This window comes from Sinocyclocheilus grahami, unplaced genomic scaffold, assembly GCF_001515645.1.
Source record: "Sinocyclocheilus grahami isolate Dianchi unplaced genomic scaffold, SAMN03320097.WGS_v1.1 scaffold627.1, whole genome shotgun sequence".
NCBI classification, from domain to species: Eukaryota; Metazoa; Chordata; class Actinopteri; order Cypriniformes; family Cyprinidae; genus Sinocyclocheilus; species Sinocyclocheilus grahami.
This window is the reverse complement of record NW_015505806.1, coordinates 144,412-167,629: the sequence shown is the minus strand read 5'-3', so window position 1 is coordinate 167,629 and position 23,218 is coordinate 144,412. Positions and strand designations below refer to the sequence as shown.

The following is a 23,218-nucleotide window of genomic DNA, read 5'->3' as shown; positions in this document are numbered from 1 at the left end:
GTGTACATTAATGAGGAAAAAAAATTTACTTAAATGATTTTAGCAAATGGCTGCAATATAACAAAGAGTGAAAAATTTAAGGGGGTCTGAATACTTTCCGTACCCACTGTATATTGATGCATTTTTAGCATATTAAGCATTCTTACCAAATGTACCCACACCAAACATATACTTTTAATCAGCAAGGATGTATTCAATTAAAAAAGTGTCGGTAAAGACATTTAAAATGTTGCAAAAGATTTCAATTTTAAATAAATCCTATTCTTTTTCTATTCATCAAAAATCCTGAAAAATGTGTCCGTGTACACAGACATATGAAGCAGCTTTGATCAAATCGGCATATTAGAATGATTTCTGAATAATCATGTGACACTGAAGCTGATACTGAAAATTCAGCTTTGAATCATAAGAATAAATTAAATTTTGAAATATATTAAAATAGAGAACGGTTCATTTAAATTATAAAAAATATTTTTCACAATATTAAATTTTTTATGTCTTTTTCATCAAATAAATGCAGCCTTGGTGAGCATAAGAGGCTTTCAGAAATGTTGAAAAACCTTGCTGACAATAATAGTATATCCAAAACAAACATATTTTTTGACGGACCATGTAGTGAATCCATTTAATCACAGATTTTTCACAGCTAAGTGAGCACATTTAATTTACTTACGCTAATAATTGCTAATATTTTGTTGAAAACTTTTTTTTTTTTTTTTTTTTGTGAATTGAATATGATACCGAATGTTTTAATGTTACGTTCATTTTATATTGGACGATAGTTTAAGTAACACATCTAATAGTGACAAAAAATTGTGAATTGCAATGCTGCTGCAAAAAAAAGTAAATAATAAAAAATAACTAATTGCACATTTGTATCATATTTGTAGATGTGTTGATCAGTGTTATTTTATTGTCTTTGAGATAGTTATAGTTTTTATTACTACTGTGAATTACTTATCTTTTATATTTTATTTTCATTTTCATTTTAAAGTTTTATTAGTTTTGATGTGGTTTTACCATTTTATTATTTATTTTTTAAATATCTATATAAATAGTTGTTAATATTTCAGGTTTATATATATATATATATATATCTCAGCAAATGTTACTGATGGGATTAAAGTGTTAATTATATATTTGTAAATAAACAGTAGTTTGCAAATAGTGCTTCATACAGTATCTCAAGGCATAATTTTAGCACTGTAAAATATCCTTTCCTCTCTGTCACTGAGGTGTGTATAATGTTTGGTCATCATTAGATCAAGAGCAGGTGTACTTTTCTCCTTACAAACAACCAACACAATAGCAACAAAAGGAGGCTGTTGAATAATGCAGCAACTTTGCCACCTCTGTTGGCTCTGCGCTGTGTAGCAGGAACAGACATTGTTATCCGCTGCCTGGCAGTTGGCCCGCTCTTTGTTCGGCCCTGGTGGAGGGGGGAATGGTGCTGAACTAACCTGGCAGTCCAGATCACAGATCAGCCTGGCATGAAGAAGTGGGAGTCCCTGATACTCTTTGCATGCTCCGTTTACCTGGAAGCCGCCGACTGCATGGCAGGTGTGAGTACGCCACACTCGGTCGGGTTTTAGTTATGCGTGCATCACGTGGAAACCTCGTCCGCGACGTCTTAATGTCCCCTTGGGGGACGGGGAAGGGAGGGGTCAAGAGTCCTCGCAATTTATGGGCTTCTAATTGAAAACATTTTTGCTCTTAATTAAAGAAACGGCCTCTGTTTTTATGGCGCTTCTATCCTTCTGCGCTGCCGCCGTCCAATTTAATTATTTTGATGTAGGTAATTAGCATTTGTTGGCCATTTTTGGGTTGATTTGCATATTATATTGGATAATTGAATGAGGGTTGATGATTGAATTAAGGGGGACGTGACAGATGATTGGGCTTTGTGCTCACATGGGGGAACTTAAACGATGAGCGGTTTGGGAATAACGCCTCATGAATATTCATATCTTCCCAGCCCACTTTGTTAATTTGAAAAATGCCGGGTTGCAAAGTCTTTAAACTTGTGACTTCCCTCCAGGACGCAAGCTGCTGTTTTATTCTGCCATTTGGCTGCATGTCAGGGTTTATTATTAAAAACTGCAGCAACACTGGCAGGTGCTCTGGAGAGAGCTGGAAAAAATGAGGCGAAGCTATTCAGCTAAGATGCATTTTGGCTAAAATTCTTGCTCGTAGGTCATTGATGTATTTGATGTTTATTTGATTCACCTACCACGTGTGCAGCCATCACAAGCTTGTGTGATGAATTGTGACTTGTGGCATCATTTTATATGGCTGTTCGTTGGCTGTTTGCAGGTGGAATGTTGGTAAGCAAAGGCACTTTTTTTTACCCAGCATCACATTCAAGATTTTAAATCTTTTGCCCATCGTCTCATTGAAGCGTATTTCTTTTTTTTTTATTTCTGGGTAGTTGATTCATAACATTTATCAACATTAATATCAAACATAACCGTTTTTATGGAATGTATGGAATGGAAGTTGTGTAACTTCATTTCTGTAAAGACTGGAATACACTACATGATTTTTAAAATCTGAGCAGATTTAAAAATTCTAGGTATCATACACTTACCGACTTTGTAAAAAAAAAAAAAAAACCTGGCCATCATACACAAAACAACTGAAGATCATCCGCTCACAACAAACTCATGCAGAAATGTGTGCCTTGTTATTAAGAGAAAACAAATGAACAAATGAAAACAATGTGATCTAAAATCGGCTCAAAATATCAAATGTTTGATATCGTCAGACTGGATGGATTCATAGTCTAAAGCTAAAAAATCAGACCATCAGAAAGGGGGGGGGGGGGTGTAAGATTTCAGTAAGATTATTATTAATTCATTAATTTATTGGATTTATTAGGATTTTTAGGAAATGAATTATTTTATACATTAAATTTCTCAAAGTTTCAGTAAAGACTTACAGATTGTTGTTCTTTTCGAATTCTATTCATGAAAGAATCCTGAAAAAAAATTTGTCAGTTTCCACAAAAATTCCACAAAACAATTTAATAATAGGAAAGGTTTTTTGAGCAGCAAATCAACATATTAGAATGATTTCTGAAGGATCGAGTGACACTGAAGACTGGAGTAATGATATTTCAGAATTTTACTGCTTTTACTGTATTTTTGTTTAATTAAATGCAGCCTTGTGAGCTTATGAGACGACTTTCATCAACATTTAAAAAATCTTACCAGCCCAAACTTTAACATGTATGTGTGTGTGTGTGTGTTTGCCTGCTGAATTTCAAAATCAACCACATTGAGTAATTTTCTCTTCCGTAGTTTTTTTCCCATTAACTAAATATACAGTATGCCTGCAGCAACACCAACCAATCACGAAAAGCACTTCACATTTAAACTGATTTAAATTACATAAACATCAGCGTAGATTTTGGCACTGTGGCCCCGCCCCTCTCCACTCGGATACTTGCCAGCGTCAGGGGCCCTGGTATATGTCCACACGGCCCTCATACAGGATAAATGGAGACTGGAGCGGGAATATTTGACTCTTTCAGACTAATGTAAGCACTGGCAGAAGACAAAGACTGCGCTGACCCTGGTCTGTCTCGCAGCGCCGCGCTCTGATTCAGCCAGCCTGTGTTTACATGTGTGCATCTGAGAAATAATGCAGCTCATAAAGGCAGAAAAAACTACTGGTGGACATTTGTTCTCTCCACATGGATATTTTTCAGACCCTCAGTCACAGAGGCATTTAGAGCATGAGATATGCACTGTCATAGCTGATAGGAAGTGTGTTTGTACTCAAGGGGGCATAAAGGCTTTTGAATGATGGCCAGCAGCAAAGAGAAATTCATTTTTAATATTGCTTAAAGTCAACACAAATTCAAAATGGTCTCTGTTTACCTTTTTAACACACATTCCTGGTCTTATTGTGAACAATTCATCAGAGCATGTTATTACAAATTAAAAAATGTAAACAATTTTGGCTGATGTCAGAAACACTACCACTCAAACGTTTGGGTTCATTAAGATTTTGTTTTATTTTATTTATTTATTTATTTATTTTAAAGAAATTACTTGAGAAAATTACTGAAAGTACTTTTATTCAGAAAGCATGCATTAAATTAATTAAAAGACATTTATAATGTGACAAAAATGTTAATATTTCCAATAAATGCTGTTCTTTTGAGCTTTCTATCCATAAAATAAACTTCACAAAAACATGAAGCAGCACAACAGTTTTTAACATTGATAATAGTGATCATTCCAACACTGGTAAGAAATGTTTCTTGAGCAGCAAATCAGCATATCAGAATACATTTTAAAATATAATAGGCTATTTTAAATTTTAATATTTCATAATATTAGTGTATATTTTGTCAAATAAATGCGGCCTTGGTGAGGATAAGATACTTTCAAAAACATAAAAAATTACCCCAAACTTTTAAAAGGTAGTTTAGACCATATTCACAATACCATTTGTTATTTATTTATTTATTTATTTTTGCATTTACTTAACATGCTAATTCAAATCTGGATCACATTAGATCATTCTATTCATTATTGTTAATCCAAAAATTAAAATGAAATTCACATTTACTAAACACAAAGTTATTCTCCATCAAATATTATTCTAAAGATTATGCCATATAAGGGTTTGTCATAACATTTTTTTTGTCCAGTAGATAAAGTCGTCAGACTTCCTCATGCATAGCTTGTAAGTGCTTCCAGGCAAAAATCTGTTTTTATTATCTATATACACTTGGTGTTTTAGCATCAATAGTGAGGTTAAGGCTAACAGCCCTTTAGCCCCTTTTAGCTTTTAGCCCCTACATTTCCAAAAGTGCCAGATTGAGCCAATCCACCACACTCACTGTCTTATCTTTAGCCTCCCGTTCTTTTTCACTTTTACATCTGTCTCTCCTTCACATGTTTGATTCTTCCCTACAAGTGCAGGGCATCTCCTTTGCCCTCAAACTAGGGTTTCTAATCCTGGTTTAACTGACGTTGAAATGCTTCCTTCAACAGTCCATTACTGCAGTGATAACCCAGCTCTCGTTGATTAGATGGACCAGACCACCGCAGGCCAGTGTAATGGAAATTCACCAAACATCTTTGATTTTCTTGTAACAGGGATTGTAAACGTTGCAGGCGGACAGCTGTGATTGATGGCAGTGAGGAAGATTTACGCCCTCCCTGAAGGGTGAATTCAAGTTGAGCATACTATTGAATTGTCCATTTTTTCCTGTTTTTCAGCTGTTTAATTTTGTTTGTTTGCCATAAACCTTTCAGTGTTCAGGGCTCCATTTGCGTGCGTCTAATGCTGTATTTGAGCATGATCCAGGTCCGAATGGCTTCTCGAGAACAAAAGATTATCTTTCGAAGGATCGAAGATGACACTTGATTTATTAAGCAAACAGTAGTAAGTCGGTGATCCTTTGCCAATACACTTGCGAGCGAGGCCCTTTTTATGACAAAGAAACATTCTTTCTGCTTTGAGAGGTGAAAACCAACAGGTCTTTTTTTGTCTTTTAATTTTATGTTTACGCCCGTGTACCAGTCGCCGTCAGGTTGTCTGGATGGACGGTTAAGAGGGGGCGGTAGGCGTTGTTCAGATAAGGCCTTTCAGCCATAACTTCCTCTTCTGAGTGCTCTCATTGCATCCTTGTATGTAGGCAGACCTGTCTTATCAGCGGTGTGAACATTCTCATCCTCTCGGTTTGGTTCATCTTTAAGGCAGAGCCGTAGATTTGTAGTTGTTTTGTAAGAGCGGACACATCCTGGGCCCAACGAATATTTGCTGAGGTGTCTTGGCAGCATGGGAGACTTGCATCATCTCCTCCCATTTATACCGAAAAACAACACTTAGGCCAGTTTCACACTATACGCAAAACTAACGCAGATTTATTTTGTTGTCATTCTCACAGACGTGCAGTGCTGAATAGCAAAAGCATAGCTGCATGTAGAGTTTCAGCATTGAGGTTGTTTTATCCTGTTTAACATGCTGCACTTGGCAGAAAATATTAATAAAATGTTCTAATCTGCAGTCCAATGCAATATGGGCATTTATGAAGCAACATAAAATAAAAGTTTGTGCGATTGTGTTCATCCATTGTGCGAAGAAAATAGCGTAATTTAAAATAAATAATTTAAAATAAATAAATAAAATTAATAAAAAGTAATAATCTAAATAAAATAATATATAAAAGTATGCCTAATTCATTCTGATTTTAATTCATTCATTCTATTTGAATGACTTACAGGTATTTTATTATTTTAGATTTATATTGGCATATACATAGTTTTGTTTCTCCTGAAAGTAAATATTTTCCAGTTATTACATTTATTTACACTTCACTATGTAAATGGATCTTTATACATTAATTTATATATATATATATATATATATATAGTGCTGGGTAGTAACTGATTACATGTAATCTGGATTACGTGATCAGATTCCAAAAATTTATTAATTGTTATTAGATTAAATTACATTTTAAAATACTCGTAATCAAATTACAGTTCATTCTTTATGGATTACATGATTACATTTTATTCACACAATAGCAATAAATTATTCATAATTTATTGATTCTCCCAAATTCCTCTTTTAAATGTTCCTTTCTAAAATATCCTACCGCTTATATACACTCATAAAGTCTTCCAGTTTTATGTACATTCACACAAAGATATCAGTCACTAGTCAGGTGGCCACACATCATTTTACTACTGGATTTACAAAAATAATTTCAAGTGTTTCAACGTTGCATCCACTACTGATGAGCACATTAATATTTATCTGAATTATCACTCAGTAGGTTATTTAACCATCTATTACAATGCCTTTGCAAGGCTTTTGTCTTTCAAACACATTAAAAATGCACAAATTCACATTATTTCTTATTTACATGTAATGCAGGCATTCCCAAACTTTTTTGTAATCTGACCATCTTTCATCTAATATATTTACTAAAAGTACCCCTGAGATTTTCAAATAATTATTTAATAATTTAGTATCACATTTGCATGTTCACGGTTCTCTGACGTTGGTTAATGGTCACATGACATGCGGGTAAGCAAATAAAATATTTCATTTTTTTTAGGAAGTTTTATTTTGATTTGTTGTTTTAAAATGACTTATTTTAATTTTACACTTTTATGATTTAATTAATGATTAACTTTTCATTAAACTCACGAACCCTCTGCAGTACCTTTAAGAACCCCAGTTTGGGAAACCTTGACGTAATGTAATGTTTAATCCACTTTATGTGGTTAATTTCAATTAATGGATTATATTTTCTTTCTTTTTGTATTTTTATATCAATATGGTACAAGATTCTATTTAAATCAATGTGATAAGTGAGTAAGGTCAAAAGTAATCTAAAAGTAATCTGATTATATTACCTGAAATGTGTAATGTAATGGATTGTTACTGACTACAATTTTTGTCATGTAATTTGGAATCAGTAACATATTACAATTTGTAAGTAATCTACCCAGCTATATATACAGGTATGTGTATATATATATATATATATATATATATACACACACACACAGTATAAGTTCACTGCATTCCAAACCACATAAATGATGACTTCGTAGAGCATTTGTAAGGAAAATACAGACGGGCGAGACCGCACACTTCAAGGGTAACATCAAACAAAGCGTGCGTCTCTCACAGTGCATCCGGTGCAATGAAGCCCGTGAATGTCCTTGTAATTCACTTCAACCTTTCCGAACTTTATGAAAGATTATTTTACGGAAGGTTCCAGTGGTGTATGTGTGTGAGGAATTGGAAGCAAGCAGAATACTGGTGTTTCTAAAGCAAACTCGGCGTCTCAGAGACATGTTCTTAAATGTTCTCATATAAAATATATTACATGCATGCACAGTTTTAAGGCAGCTTTAATCGTCTTTTTGGTAACTTCATGACTTAACTGACCATGGCATTGCATGCCACGTAGTTTATTTTGCGCTTTGATGTGAAAGGATACTGGCTACACGGCACGCCGGTGTCTTTGTGCGTGCAATTGAAGATCACGCGCCGCAAGCACAGTACTGTTTCCGCACTCGTGTGACTCGTGCCTGGCGCTGAAGTGAAGTGGAGCGCACTTTTGAAACGTCTCCCATTCTCAGTCGTTCTGCCACTGAATAAATGCACTTCTTTTCAAGTGAAAAAGTGACAGAAGCAGCTGTTGTGAGTATGGTGGCCAACCCTAGCCACCATATATATATACACATACACACACAGGTGCATCTCAATCAATTAGAATGTCGTGGAAAAGTTCATTTATTTCAGTAATTCAACTCAAATTGTTGTCTTTGTTCTTTTAATTGTGATGATTTTGGCTCACATTTAACAAAAACCCACCAGTTCACTGTCTCAACAAATTAGAATACTTCATAAGACCAATAAAAAAACATTTTTAGTGAATTGTTGGCCTTCTGAAAAGTATGTTCATTTACTGTACATGTACTCGATACTTGGTAGGGGCTCCTTTTGCTTTAATTACTGCCTCAATGCGGTGTGGCATGGAGGTGATCAGTTTGTGGCACTGCTGAGGTGGTATGGAAGCCCAGGTTTCTTTGACAGTGGCCTTCAGCTCATCTGCATTTTTTGGTCTCTTGTTTCTCATTTTCCTCTTGACAATACCCTTAGATTCTCTATGGGGTTCAGGTCTGGTGAGTTTGCTGGCCAGTCAAGCACACCAACACTATGGTCATTTAACCAACTTTTGGTGCTTTTGGCAGTGTGGGCAGGTGCCAAATCCTGCTGGAAAATGAAATCAGCATCTTCAAAAAGCTGGTCAGCAGAAGGAAGCATGAAGTGCTCCAAAATTTCTTGGTAAACGGGTGCAGTGACGTTGGTTTTCAAAAAACACAATGGACCAACACCAGCAGATGACATTGCACCCCAAATCATCACAGACTGTGGAAACGTAACACTGGACTTCAAGCAACTTGGGCTATGAGCTTCTCCACCCTTCCTCCAGACTCTAGGACCCTAATTTCCAAATGAAATACAAAACTTGCTCTCATCTGAAAAGAAGACTTTGGACCACTGGGCAACAGTCCAGTTCTTCTTCTCCTTAGCCCAGGTAAGACGCCTCTGATGTTGTCTGTGGTTCAGGTGTGGCTTAACAAGAGGAATACGACAACTGTAGCCAAATTCCTTGACTCGTCTCTGTGTGGTGGCTCTTGATGCCTTGACCCCAGCCTTGAGTTCACTCAAATTCTTGAATCGATTTTGCTTGACAATCCTCATAAGGCTGTGGTTCTCTCGTTGGTTTTTCTTTTTCTTCCACACTTTTTCCTTCCACTCAACTTTGTTAACATGCTTGGATACAGCACTCTGTGAACAGCCAGCTTCTTTGGCAATGAATGTTTGTGGCTTACCCTCCTTGGGAAGGGTGTCAATGATTGTCTTCTGGACAACTGTCAGATCAGCAGTCTTCCCCATGATTGTGTAGCCTAGTGAACCAAACTGAGAGACCATTTTGAAGGCTCAGGAAACCTTTGCAGGTGTTTTGAGTTGATTAGCTGATTGGCATGTCACCATATTCTAATTTGTTGAGATGGTGAATTGGTGGGCTTTTGTTAAATGTGAGCCAAAATCATCAATTAAAAGAACCAAAGACTTAAACTACTTCAGTCTGTGTGCATTGAATTTATTTAATACACGAGTTTCACAATTTGAGTTGAATTACTGAAATAAATCAACTTTTCCACGACATTCTAATTTATTGAGATGCACCTGTAAATAGCTGCAAGAGGATCATCATATTTGGGGGCTTCGAAAAGTTTGAAAACCCCTGATTTAAGAAGTTTATACTCTGTCCCTTTGGTGATTGGTATTTATTCTGAACAGATTTAATTAATGTCCCTCCTCATTACGGTTAAGTTTGTAATAATTCTCAATGGCCAACTTCCAATAACCATAATTTATTTCCATTATTAAAAGAAATACTCAATGCAGTACCACAGAAATCATTGTGTTTCCTGGATATAATCTTAATACACATTTCACAGTAGGAGAAAAACATTACTGGATTTAAAGATTTAAATTTTTTAATCGTTATTGCTCCGTACATCATCCTACCGGCCATCCATTTTACTGTCGCCATTCATCTCTCCTCTGCCGTCTTATCAAGTCTTCATCAAAGAGCAAACCCCTGGCCCACAGGTCTCCTTCCTCTTCACCTTGAGCCGCTCTGAGTGTGCTTGTTTGCGTTTCACTGCGTTAACTTTACGCTCCCTTTGTTTTCAGTCGACAGGCCGGGAGTTATGTAATGGGCCGCCCGTAAAAGCATTGCCCCATTTGAAAACTCCAGTACTCTCAACTTAAGACCAACACTAGACACTAGGCCTTGTCTCTTCCTTTCTTTATGGCCATCTGTGTTAAAGTGGGGGAGGGATCGCTTCAAATCGCAAGTTCAAATGCCTGCGGTTGCTTTTATGATGTCAATGACTGAATGGATACCTCTGCAGATGCTGATACAGGAGGACTTGGCTGAGGTCCTAATCCAAGTTTGGGGCTGGTTAAGGACAGGGTAATTTCTCTCGGCCAGAGAGAGGCGGGTGAGCTCGCTGCCTGGGTTGGGGCAGTAAGTAACCTCTGCTCTCTCAGAGCTGTATTCTCCCCTCCGCGGACACTTGAGGGGGGGCTCATTGTTTAGGTGTGTGAAGATGAAGCACCGCATGCTGAAGGATTATATGAGATGGCTGCGTGATTTGTGGGCGGAATGTCCACAAAACCGCAACCCCCACAGATGGAGACCAACTCATACTCTCTCAAATTGGGAAAGAATGGTTTCACAAACTATTTACACAAATTCATTCTGCTTTGCAAAATTAGTTTACGTATACAACTGAATGCAGATATCTATCAAAACTAAACCATTTTTAAAGGAGCAAATCAAAATGTTGGCAACTAATGAAACTGACGTTAATTTCAAAATCTCATGCAAGTTCAAAGTCGTTTAAGTGCTTGTCAGACATTTTAGCTCCGAATAAGCTGACAGAACGCTGATTTTGATGTTTGCAATGTGAAACTCTTAGTAAAACAAAATAGTGATCATAATCATGCTAAGGCTGTGTAGTTTTATAATTGTTTAATATATGCCGACTCGCGCATATGATTCTCTCCGTGCGATCGCGTCCCTGGACCGGAGCCAAAGGCGTGCTGCAGTAGTTTGTGTGACACAACGTGAAACCAGACCTCGTTTGCCCCAATCAAAAGCATATTTACACTATCTGAATCGTTCCCTATCGCCTACATTGTGCAATACGTGCTATTCACTGTACAGGAAATACTACACTGTGAACAAGTAACTGATCTCAGCCGCAGATTCAGTGTCTATTTATAGTGTAGGGGGCGGGCGCTTCAGATTCTAGAGAGCATTTGATTGGTCAGAAGATTTGATGAGAAGCTGAAGTACGAGGTGATGTCAAAAAAATAGTTGATCCATTTTGGCGAAAGTGACGAACTGCAAGCTTTGAATGCTTATATCTTCTAAATCCGAATTTTGTCACTGTTTTGGAGCACACTGCCTTATAGATAACGTCAGTTATGGAGGCCCTTCATAATGCAGAGGTCAGCTGCCTGCTCTGCCAATAGTTAGAAATGGCACTATAGTATTTAATAAACAGCTGTTTTACTAAATTCTGCTGAGGTGAAATTCAGTGCAGTCGTATCGTGGCCTCTGTATCGTGATATGCATCGTATCGTGACTTTGCTGTTGATACACAGCCCTACTTAAGACTAACATATTGATACTAACACCCAAAAAACTTTAATTTTGATTTCATGGGGACTTTAAGGCCCATTCACACCACATAAATATAAAGATGACAATAACTATTAGCGTCCACACCAAGGCACAGTAACGCTCTGTTTATTGTAAGCATGTGCTGCAATTATGTTGACTGCCACTTTAAATACGCAAGCCCTTTAAGGCAGGATAGATTCTGATTGGCTGTCAATGTTTTTATAATTCATAAGCTGGAAAGAAAAAAAACTTTTCTAAAGTGATTCCAATGAAATCAATATCATTATTCATATTTCAACAATATCGTTTCTCTGTAATAACTTGCACAACCTCTGAAACGTCTTTTCAGTCAAAATCACCAAGACCTCACCAAGTTTCAATCAACAGGTGCTGGTGGTGTTTTGTTGCAGTAGTTTTCAATAATTGACTGCAAATTCTGATATTTAATGACCAGTTTCCTGATAAATAAAATTAAGTCCTACCCAATGTTATTCACATGAAACAGCCTGTTTGGGAAGAAAAATTCACATTTAATTAACATTACCTAGCATGTTGTCAACTTGTTGTATGACAAGTAATCAGTCTAAAGCTCTGAATACCCACTGAAGGTCCCAAGGGTTCATGAGGTAAACGGGTATCCGGTATGTCTGCGCCATTGTAATTTTTAACAGTCTCATGAATTATTAGAAATACAGCAGTATCTCTACCACTCCCAAGTCTTGTCCAGAACTGATGTGAGAGATTGATTATGTACTCTACGCCTTTGGCCGAAAAAAGACCTTCCTTCATCTCGCCCACCATTCTGACACTACGCAGCTCCTACGCTGAAAACAACCAGATGTTTTACACCATTTGTTCCATAGTAGCAGAGCAAGAGCATTCATTTCAACCCTGCGAAAAGCTTCTGAATCATGGTGTTTGGTCGACAGATGCCGGACAGTCATGGACTAGACTGTACTCCAGCTCGGAGTACCATTAAAAGGCTCCACGGTGGTTTGTTTTAGTCGTTTCGGCCAGGCATCTTTAAACAGTTCCTAATACAGAGTGACATGGACCTAAAGCCTTTGAACACTGCTGTAGAACTACATTTTAAGGTGCTTCACCCTTTAAATTATAAAAGTAGTGAGTTATCGCTTTGTTTGTCAAGCCCTTAAACCCTTGAGGGGTATTAGCAGAGAATACCATGGAAAGAGTATTGTTAAGAATATTTTTAAAATCTTGTAAATTCTGGTAATTTATGTCACCCTTTTCCCAGGGAATGTTACCCCTCCCTTATGGTTTGCATTTGGGGCAGAGCAGCAATGGACGGATACATGTACCTGTAATAGGGACTGTTTAACACCCCCTCCTTCTCTTCATCTTTCTCCCCCCAAATCCCTCTAGGCAGGATTTACTGTGGTGACCTCCCAACTCTTTGGTTCCCTTCCCGCTAGTTAAGGGCCTTCCCAGGCTCCCAAACCCTCAGAGTTGGAAGCTTGTAGCATTTAGGGGCTATGCCCTGTTTTTTTCCCCCATCACCAGCACTGCGTTTAATCAGTCCAGACCCGTGGTGATTTGGTTTTAATTCTAAGAGGTGGTCCGTATTTGGCTGTGTGATTGAATGCAGTGATAAATGGGAAAGCGAAGGGGGGCCATATGCCTGGTTCGAACTGCATTACGGGTATTACTTCATTTATTAAAGTGGGACCGGGCTTGTTTGCATGTCTCAAACAAGGTTCAACTCCAAAACCTGACCCACAAACATGCATTTCAGCATGTTATAGATCTTAATATAGAATAAATGGTTTTCAAAGGTTGTGGCCACCATTTATTTTCAATTCGTTGAACAGTGATTTGCTACAACCTTCGAATATGATCACAATTTTGTGGTCCCAACTGAAAGGTGCACCTTGAAATAAGTTCTCGCCAGATTCAAAGGCTGAGTCGCATGTATCCTTCATGAATAACTCAATCCTGCAATGCATTGTGACAAACTCCAAATTAAATCCAATGTGGCAGGCAAGGCGGAAAAGATTATTTTCAATGAATACTGACAGCTGACGGTTAGAATAGTTCAGCGTCTTTTAAAATGGACAATTTTACCAATATTTGTGTGCTATTTTTTACTTTGTCAGAGCTGTTAGCATAGCAATGTAACGGAGGCCAGCTAAGTAAACTTCACTACTAAAAAAGTTCACTACTAACAGATGCTAGAGACTGCTGTATTTGGTGTCCTTGTTAGTGTGTCCGCCTCCCTTGCCAGAAGCGTCGGTTCGAATCCCGCTCGGAGCGAGTGAGGGGAGTATAACCAGAAGGGGTTATGTTGGTGCCGTGACCCGGATGGGAGAGAGATTTAGGAGGGTGAGTGTAACGGAGGCCAGCTAGTAAGTGCTGTGCAGGTAAACCTCACTCCCCTAATCGCAAGAGGCACGCTAGCAACAGATGCTAGAGGTTGCGGTCTTTAGCATCCTTGCTAGCGCACCTGCCTCCCATGCTGGAAATGCCAGTTCAAATCCAGCTCGGTGCGAGTGTGGTTGAGTAGAACCCGAAGGGGTTACAGCAACATGCTAACTTGTGTGTTATTTGTACTGAGTTACTGCCTATATAAAACATTCTAGATTGGTCACTTATGAGGTTCTATGTCCAGAACAATGCTTTGTGGATAAAAGCTCAGTGCAAATCTATATCCAAAATGCCTGAGGCAGGAAAGTGTTTAAAAAAAATGTAATTCAACACTGACAGTTATGAAATTTAAGATAATACAGTTATGTGCCATTTAAAGTGGACGGTTTAAATCAGTATTTATTTAACTTGTCAAAGTATGGAGCTGTTAGCATAGCAACATGCTAACGTTATTGAAATCAGTTGCAAATTGAGTCTCCTTTGCGCAATTTCTTAGTGCGAGTTGGCACCTACATAAAACAATACAAATTGGTCTCTTATGAGGTTCCGTGTCCATTTCAATCCTGGGTAGCAAGGCAGCTCACTAGGTTTTGGAATGGAGCTCGATTGTGTCCTCCCATGGAGCAAATCTGAACCTGTGTGTGCTCAGCGTACATACTGAGCAGAAGTGGATGAGGCATCCCTGTCTGTGTTTTATGGAGTGTAATTGTGCACTGGGAGGCACTGCCCTCTATTTCTCCTCTTAATGGCTGTTTGTGTGTTGTTTTAGTGGCAGATTTATGTGTGGGATGGGCAGTGAGGGGTGGGTTGATTTACAGCTGGCTGTGGCTTTGGCCTCACTGGTTGCACGTGTGTGTGTGTGTTCCAGGTGATTGTGCAGTCTGGCCGCCAGCCCAGCGTGTTGCAGAAACTGTGTCAGCTGCCGTTCCAGTATTTCAGCCACCCGCGACTCATCAAAGTGCTCTTCCCCTCGCTCATCTGCGCCTGCTACAATAACCTGCAGAACAAGGTCATCCTGCAACAGGAAATGAGCTGTGTGCTGCTGGCCACCTTCATACAGGTAAAAAAAAATTTTGGTTTAGCAACTTTATCCATAACTTGAAAATAAAAAGGAAATTCGGTACTTTTGAAGTTTGTCATTTCTGTGCCACTAGCATAACAAAACTTCCTTGAACTCTTTTCCCGTCTTCCATTAGTCAGTCAAACAGCCCTGCCCCAAATTACCGCTATTGGTTCATCCAACCCATTGTTTCACTTTACAGTGGAGTCGATATACAGCTTTTAGATGTATGTATTTATCTGGGATAGAAGAAATTGTGTCATAAGCATCACTAAATGGAGTAATGTTGATGTTTGTTTCACAAGCATGTCTCAAACTATGTTCCAGCTATAAAGAGGTGTTCACACTGATAGTGATTTGAAGCTGCAAAACAACTGAAAATCGTTGGAAACGCATTTACCGAATACATCTTGGGAACAAATTAATTGAAATTATTTTTTTGTTTTTGCAGTATTCAGATTCTGCACTTAATTTAAACTTGCTATTGTGAACACCCCTTAACAGATTTACTAAAGCAACCTATGCAACAATGTTCACAATAGAGTAATCAAATAAATACAGTGCATGTGTTAGAACATTCAAAAGTGTAGTGTATAATTGTTATGTTAAAATACTTCCTAGGTATCATTTAGCATATTTTAGAACAATTATAAATTATTGTAATTGAACTGGAATCGAATCAGTTCAAATCATGCCCAAATTTGAGATTTTACAATGCATTATCATTTAGTAAAACATTAGCAATTTACATTTAAAATTTATTCTTTTAACTTAAATGCAAGTTATTGGTCTATTCCCTGGGAATCGAACCCATGACCTTTTTGTTGCTAGCGCCCCACCACCCCCTAAAAGAAGCAGCTTCCTTTGCTCAAATGGATGGTTTCCTCTGTCTGTTTGAGTGGATTTACCTGCCACTTCTTGAGCCTGCTGTAAACACCCTTTCCCTTCATCTTGTTCCTGACAGCGCTCTCCACACTACAGCACCGCTGCCATTACTTTCACAGAGATTAGCTCCAACTCTTAACAAGGACAGGGAATCGTCAACCTGTTCAAACAATGGAAAGACACTAATAAAACTTTACCCACTTCATCCAAAACTCAAAAATGAAAAAGCGATTTGGCTATTTAATCTGAAGTAATTCCTGCGCCACTAGCCACTTCACAAACTGTGAATGTTTATTAAATACATATGGTTTACTTATAGTTGTTGTGCATATTTAAGCAGGATAGAAGAATTATCTGCAGCACAAATGCGACCAAATGGAATAAATAATCAAATCTGTTGACTTATGTGTAATCTAGGACTGTGCTACCAATGAGAACAAATCGGACAGCAAAGCTTCACATTCAGGTAAGGTCTATATTTAACTTGTTTGAGGAAAAAAACAAGACTATTTGCTCTCTTGCATCAGTTTATCTTTGCTTAAGTGCATGCGTGCATTTTAAATATAATTTGCTTTTGTACATTTAAAAGGTACAATTTACAAACCCTCATGTTGCCTTCCAGTCATTTTGGACCTGGAGATGATTTTCTTTTGCCTGAAAATGCTAGTTAATGCTTTGGAGTTGGAGTTTTTGAACATTATCTCCACACAATGCTTTTTTTCACTCAAAAACTGAGGTCAACATCAGATCAATGAAGCCTGCGATCAATCAGTTTGAAAAGCAAATACAAAACCTGTGCTAATTAAAAGTAAACAAGTGTTTGAATCCAAGATGAGGTGATAATATAGCATAATGTGAGACTTACAAGCAGTTTTTATAAGGCTGGTCATTTTTGAATGGGAACACCAAAGTAGGTAAAGGATTTTCAGCGCCGAGAAAGTGTTAAATATACATATTATACATTTTAAATGGGATTATAAATGTTTCCGATTGTCAACTGGATCCAGAAATCCACATATTCCATTCTAAAGTGCGTTAGTTCAAATGAATGTCTTTATTGCTCACAAAATGATCTTCTCTGGCATTGGTTTAATGCTTTACTTCCTGTGTCAGTTCTAACGCTCTGATCTTTCACCATCAGAGAAGGGCTGGGCTTCTCTGGACTTCTGCGAGCTCTCCAACCGCTTCCCCAGAGACCAGTGGGATACTGCACTTCAGTTCTTCCTCAAGAAGCAGCAGGAGGAGTGAGCGAACGAGTGCGCTGCAGTCATTTACAAGAGCACATTACACTCACTGAAGATAAGTCGAAATGTACACTTGCAGTGCAACGCTGTGCTGGAGGTGTTTAGGGTACGAATCATCCACCCTGTCAATCAGTAGTGAGGCATTCCTAGTAGTCATCCAGTAACTATATGTTAACATATATATATATTAGCGCGCACTGAAATCAAACTTGACTTATCTCACGTGTATTTATAAGCAATCAAATGTTTACAGATTTACCTTACATACATTTTTGGACACATTTATAGTGATCTTGTGTTTCACAAAAGAGCAAATCTCTTTCTAAGCTTTCAACAGTTTTTGGATGGAAGTATTTTTTGTGTAAAAAAGTTTAATTGTGAAGTTTGAGTTTGACCATGTTTTTCTGTAAATAAAAAGATATTGGGGAGTGATGCAGAATAAACAGAAGCATTTGTTTAATTTCGGGAGAATGATGAGTTACCTCATCCGTTGCTTTTCTTGTTCCAATTAGTTTCTATGCATAAAGAGGAAGATTTCTTCCTGTAGCTGACGTCATGATTTTTAATAATTTAGTTGTTGTTGTGATTCTTTGCTTGTTCACTTTTTTTATACTGTAATTAATACACAGTGAAGTTATTCTACACATTTTTCCCTTTTGTTAATGCATTGAAGCATGTAAGTTTAATTTAAGAAATGGACGAGTTTAATAAAATATTTAATAGTGCATAATCTTTGAGTTCTTTTATTGTAACTTGCTTTGAAATATTGTTTACCAGAATATGCTTTGGATATTTGAATATAAACAGTCGAGGGAGTCTCTAATTTTCAGTCTGAGACCACTAATGTAATTGCTTCTATTTTGAGTTTTTCTATTTTAATGCAAATGTTTTATCTTGCAAACATAACAATTTGAGTGAAAATTGAACTTTAAAATATTTATGAATTAGAGATGTGTTTGGTTATTTCCCTTTTTAATGAAAGTAGCTGCATAAAGTTCGTCAAACCTCATGATGATGTTCTCCAGCATGATCTGAGATGATCTAAAGAACATCTGTACAAAGGAGTTTACTTTTTTTTATATATATATATATGTATATTATTAGTGACCAGAAATGGTACAGAATCTAAAATATGTTTTTGATTTTTAAAAATTCCTACAGCTTTCTTTCCAGATTTACATTCAGATTTTAAATCACTGACATTCGACATGGTCTCAGACGTTTGGACCCCACTGTAAATTAAGCAACTTGAATTTAAAAAAAATATATATATATATATTAACAATATTTTACACTACTCCCATGCATGATTGTAATGTTTAAGCATACTGGAGATTAAGGTTATTTTAAAAAGTGCTGTATTTTATTATAGCTATAGGAACATCTCTATCAAAAATAAGCAACATGGGATGTGTTTTAATTGAGAGCTTTTATTGGCTAACTTACAGTTCTAATTTATTCGCTGGGACACGAAGTGGAGCTGGAACCTGCAATGTGGGTTAAACGGCATTGTAAAAGGGTCCTTACTGGCCCTGGGGCACCACAAACAGCCCGCTGTGCTTCTGTTCAATCCTTCTCTCTCACACACTCAGTCTATAGGCTTCTCTGTACCTGTGTGAGTCACAGCAGCTCCGCCCCGCCGCCGCCTCCGAGTCACTCAACACACCGATGTGTCAACGCGCGCTGGAGCCTCTGGGTCAGACACACCTCCAGTTTCAGAAGACCATCACTTCTACACCAAATCTGGGGGGGGGGGGAATATGTATACATCAATTAAGGTCATTTGGATTGTCTGAGACTTTTTAATATATCACTTTTAAAAATGGATGTATTTTATGTGAGGTGTAGTTGGTGGGCTTTGAAAATGAAGCGGGTGTGTTTGTGACCACTCGAGTGGGAGCTGTTTGTATTGACCGTTCCGTTTGCTATTCCAGAACCATCTGAGATCTCGGACTGAAGTGAACTCGGAACAGAAGAACGCTGTGGCCCTTTCCGTCCTGTCAGTTAATGAATCATGAGTTCATGTTTTTAGAGACTGAATTTGTTTGCCTGAATGTCTCTTGCGTTCACTGAAATGCATCTCTTATTTTCTACATGTAATTAAGAAAAGCGTCTGTGAGCGTGTGAAGAAGAAACCTGTTTTTATGAAGACGCCCGAAATGCACTTTTTTTATTATTAAATCCACATCAACAACCGCACCATTCAATGAAATACAGATTAACAATGTCATTTTCGACAAATTGACGCTTTTCGCCGTGTGGGAAAATGTGTAAAATAAAAAGCTTATGTAATGGCAAATTTCAAACAATTAGGTATTTACATCATTACGGGTTTTTGTTTATGGTAAAGCGCTTCAAAATGTAATAGTTAATTTGTTTGTTTGTTTAAATGTTTGTTTCGCTAAACCGATTGTGTGAAAATTAGATTTGTGCTCAATAATAATTTTGCAGCATTTTATGCAGTCTATGTCAAACTTAATATTATTCATTTTTCTTACTTAAATACCTTTGTAATTTCTCCAATTTTCCCCCAGTTGATTTTCGCATACCTTGTGAATTTTATATAGCCTATACGAAATTTATATTTTTGGCTAATAAATATTATTTTTCAACAGGCAAAAACATCCTGTCAGTTAATGAATCATGAGTTCATGTTTTTAGAGACTGAATTTGTTTGCCTGAATGTCTCTTGCGTTCACTGAAATGCATCTCTTATTTTCTACATGTAATTAAGAAAAGCGTCTGTGAGCGTGTGAAGAAGAAACCTGTTTTTATGAAGACGCCCGAAATGCACTTTTTTTATTATTAAATCCACATCAACAACCGCACCATTCAATGAAATACAGATTAACAATGTCATTTTCGACAAATTGACGCTTTTCGCCGTGTGGGAAAATGTGTAAAATAAAAAGCTTATGTAATGGCAAATTTCAAACAATTAGGTATTTACATCATTACGGGTTTTTGTTTATGGTAAAGCGCTTCAAAATGTAATAGTTAATTTGTTTGTTTGTTTAAATGTTTGTTTCGCTAAACCGATTGTGTGAAAATTTGATTTGTGCTCAATAATAATTTTGCAGCATTTTATGCAGTCTATGTCAAACTTAATATTATTAATTTTTCTTACTTAAATACCTTTGTAATTTCTCCAATTGTCCCCCAGTTGATTTTCGCATACCTTGTGAATTTTACGAGCTTTTTATATATAGCCTATACGAAATTTATATTTTTGGCTAATAAATATTATTTTTCAACAGGCAAAAACTAAATTTGGTTGAAGAAAAGCCCTGAATGTGCTTGACATTTCTTGCCTGTTGTCAGCATCCAAGATATTTGGATATAGATTATTTCGTTCTATTTCAAGGTTTGAGCTTGTCTGTTGTGACAGTTTTCAAAATTAATTGTAAGGAATAATTTAAACATGAATATATGAACTAACACACGACATTTCCATAAAGGGGCATGTATTAGTTGTTTAGCTTTAAGAGTCGAATATGGGTTGGTTTTTAGATTTATAAACTAAAGGTTAGCTAAATACTTTGACTTTTCAAATTAACATGACAGACAAGGACAGAGTTGTGCTTCGCAAAGAATTTCGAGATTTGTTTTATACAAACATGAACTTGGATTAAGTATGCGTTTATTTAATTAGGTCTAAATTATTAAATTAGTGGCGGAATTTGAACCAAGATGCAGCTCTTGACCTCTGGCCATGCCATCTGAATCGTTATTTCTCCCTACAGCAACTATCTATAAGCGCTGATGTCGACAAACCTAGTCATTTACAAGAGATATTTTATCGGAATCTATTTAAGATGTCTTAATTGCAGTCGATTTAATGGGCTGTAATCAGGATCAGATCTGAACACGGTTTAGCAAACCTACTTCCAAGACAGCAAAAGAATAGTGGTAATGTATTAAAGTATAAGCTTAAGTTTGGGCTTTGGTTATGTTTCAATTAAATAGCCTACTTCTTGTTGTCTGTCCTTACAAACAGAATTGAGGAGTTCCACCCAGAATGCGCTCCGGCGTCTGTCTGCGCTGCGCCTGCGTGAACGGCCTCTCACAAACCGCCTCTGTGCAGTGGAAAGGTGGCTATACATTGTTAAATAGATGTTTAAAAAATGCCTATGGAAATTCAGTAACCTATGGAAATATTATATTTAAGTATTTAATCGCTGTAAGATTTTTGTTGTTAGGTTTTGAATAGACAACACTGTAACAACACCTCAATGCAAGATTTCAGATTTTAAGGTGTATTTCCTAAAGACCTCTCAATATCGCGTAACTATCTCGATTTACATATTTCCTGTTGAAACGGGCAGCTTGAGACTAGGGACATGTGGAATGGCTTGTTTTGGAACGCCAAAACATCTGTCGGAATTCCCATTTTTTTCAGATAATAAAGATGAACTTATTATTAAAGAACGTGTATGTATTTATGGACAGCAATGTCCTGTGAAAATTCACCTGTGAGATGTATAAATCCTCCATCAACGCCTGAAAATGACTAGAATGTAGGAAATCAGATATGCCTGCATGAAAATGCTTATAACTATTAAAGAACGTGTATGTATTTATGGACAGCAATGTCCTGTGAAAATTCTTATCACCGGGTTTTATTTAACCACATATGTAACCAATCTTTCTTGGTATCTTAACCCGATCTCATGAAAGTGAGTATAAATAGTAAGCCAAATAAAAACGAAAAATCGTGGTATTGATACGCAAAAATGTACTTTGGCGTGTATATGCTAGGCGATGGGTAGGATTAGGGTCGTGGGATAGATGCGTATCATATGTACGCGAAAACTGCGTATCATATGCACGCCAACAAATTTCGTATCATATGCACGCCAAATACGTGCGTAGCATATACACGCCAAAGTCCATTTTTGCGTATCAATAACACCAGTTTTCGTTTTTATTTGGCGTACTATTTATAAGCATTTTCATGCAGGCATATCTGATTTCCTACATTCTAGTCATTTTCAGGCGTTGATGGAGGGAGGGGCATTGTCATTTTAGAGACCATTTGATTGGACAAAATCAGTAATGCGGGATGAGTCACCAATAACCTTGTTCTGTTTTCAGGAAGAAATAGACTGCACATTAAAACCACATATTTGCAAAATATTTGCTAAATCCACATATTTGCTAAAAGCTTAGCAGAACTATCGTCTCAAGCCTATACATGGACTAAAAGCCACCCTTGATTTCCCAGGCTCTTAAAAGTAAAAATTTTTATTAAAAACAAAAACTAGATTATAATTGTAAGCAAAACAACGTTTGAATGCCTGAATTGGCCTAATTGCAGAAAAATAACTGAAGCAACAGAAATGAATAGGCTGCCTATCCTTCAGAGTTTGGTTATCTGACACACCGGGATTATTTTGCCACAATGGCCCGCAGTGATTTTGGTCTGATCTTCTGGTGTCCAGCGGCTATCTGCTGCCTCGGAATAAAAATAAACCCTGGACATGCAAGGGTGCGTTTGCCGAAAGGGAGTCCCGTTAAGAGAAAGGTGGCTTCGGGTTTGTTGTGCTTACATTCATTGGATCATTTGCAGGTGATGCCGAGCGCAGATAAGCGGCCGCCGATCCCTGCGTCCTCCGTCTAGAGTCTAGACTCACAGCTTTACGAGCAATACGAGATTGATCACAGCTACGGGAGGGGTTCAATTACTCATTCAGTATCCGCTCGGCACGATTTTTAGATGGATAGATGTATATTCATTCGTAGCCTCCATTAAGAGTTGAATGTGACAGATTGGGGATCTGTGATCAAGTTATGGCCTCAATATGTCAGTGCGTCTTTATTAGTTATTGGCCAGCTGTGTTATAAATAGGCCTATCACTTTTACGAAAACTGTCTCTTTTAAAAGACGTAATTTTG

The 23,218-nt window shown here is 37.3% G+C and overlaps 1 protein-coding gene across 1 annotated transcript in view; it reads left to right on the top strand.

Annotated features, from left to right (window-relative positions):
- LOC107557980 (S phase cyclin A-associated protein in the endoplasmic reticulum) overlaps nt 1-18,041 on the top strand; it is a 133,173-nt gene extending 115,132 nt beyond the window's left edge. Inside the window, exons 29-31 of the mRNA XM_016241578.1 lie at nt 15,003-15,194; nt 16,497-16,545; nt 17,221-18,041. Of these exons, the coding sequence (XP_016097064.1) occupies nt 15,003-15,194; nt 16,497-16,545; nt 17,221-17,327 (348 nt within the window). The 3' untranslated portion in view covers nt 17,328-18,041. The remainder of the gene's footprint in view (nt 1-15,002; nt 15,195-16,496; nt 16,546-17,220) is intronic.
- Nucleotides 18,042-23,218: the final 5,177 nt, after the last annotated feature.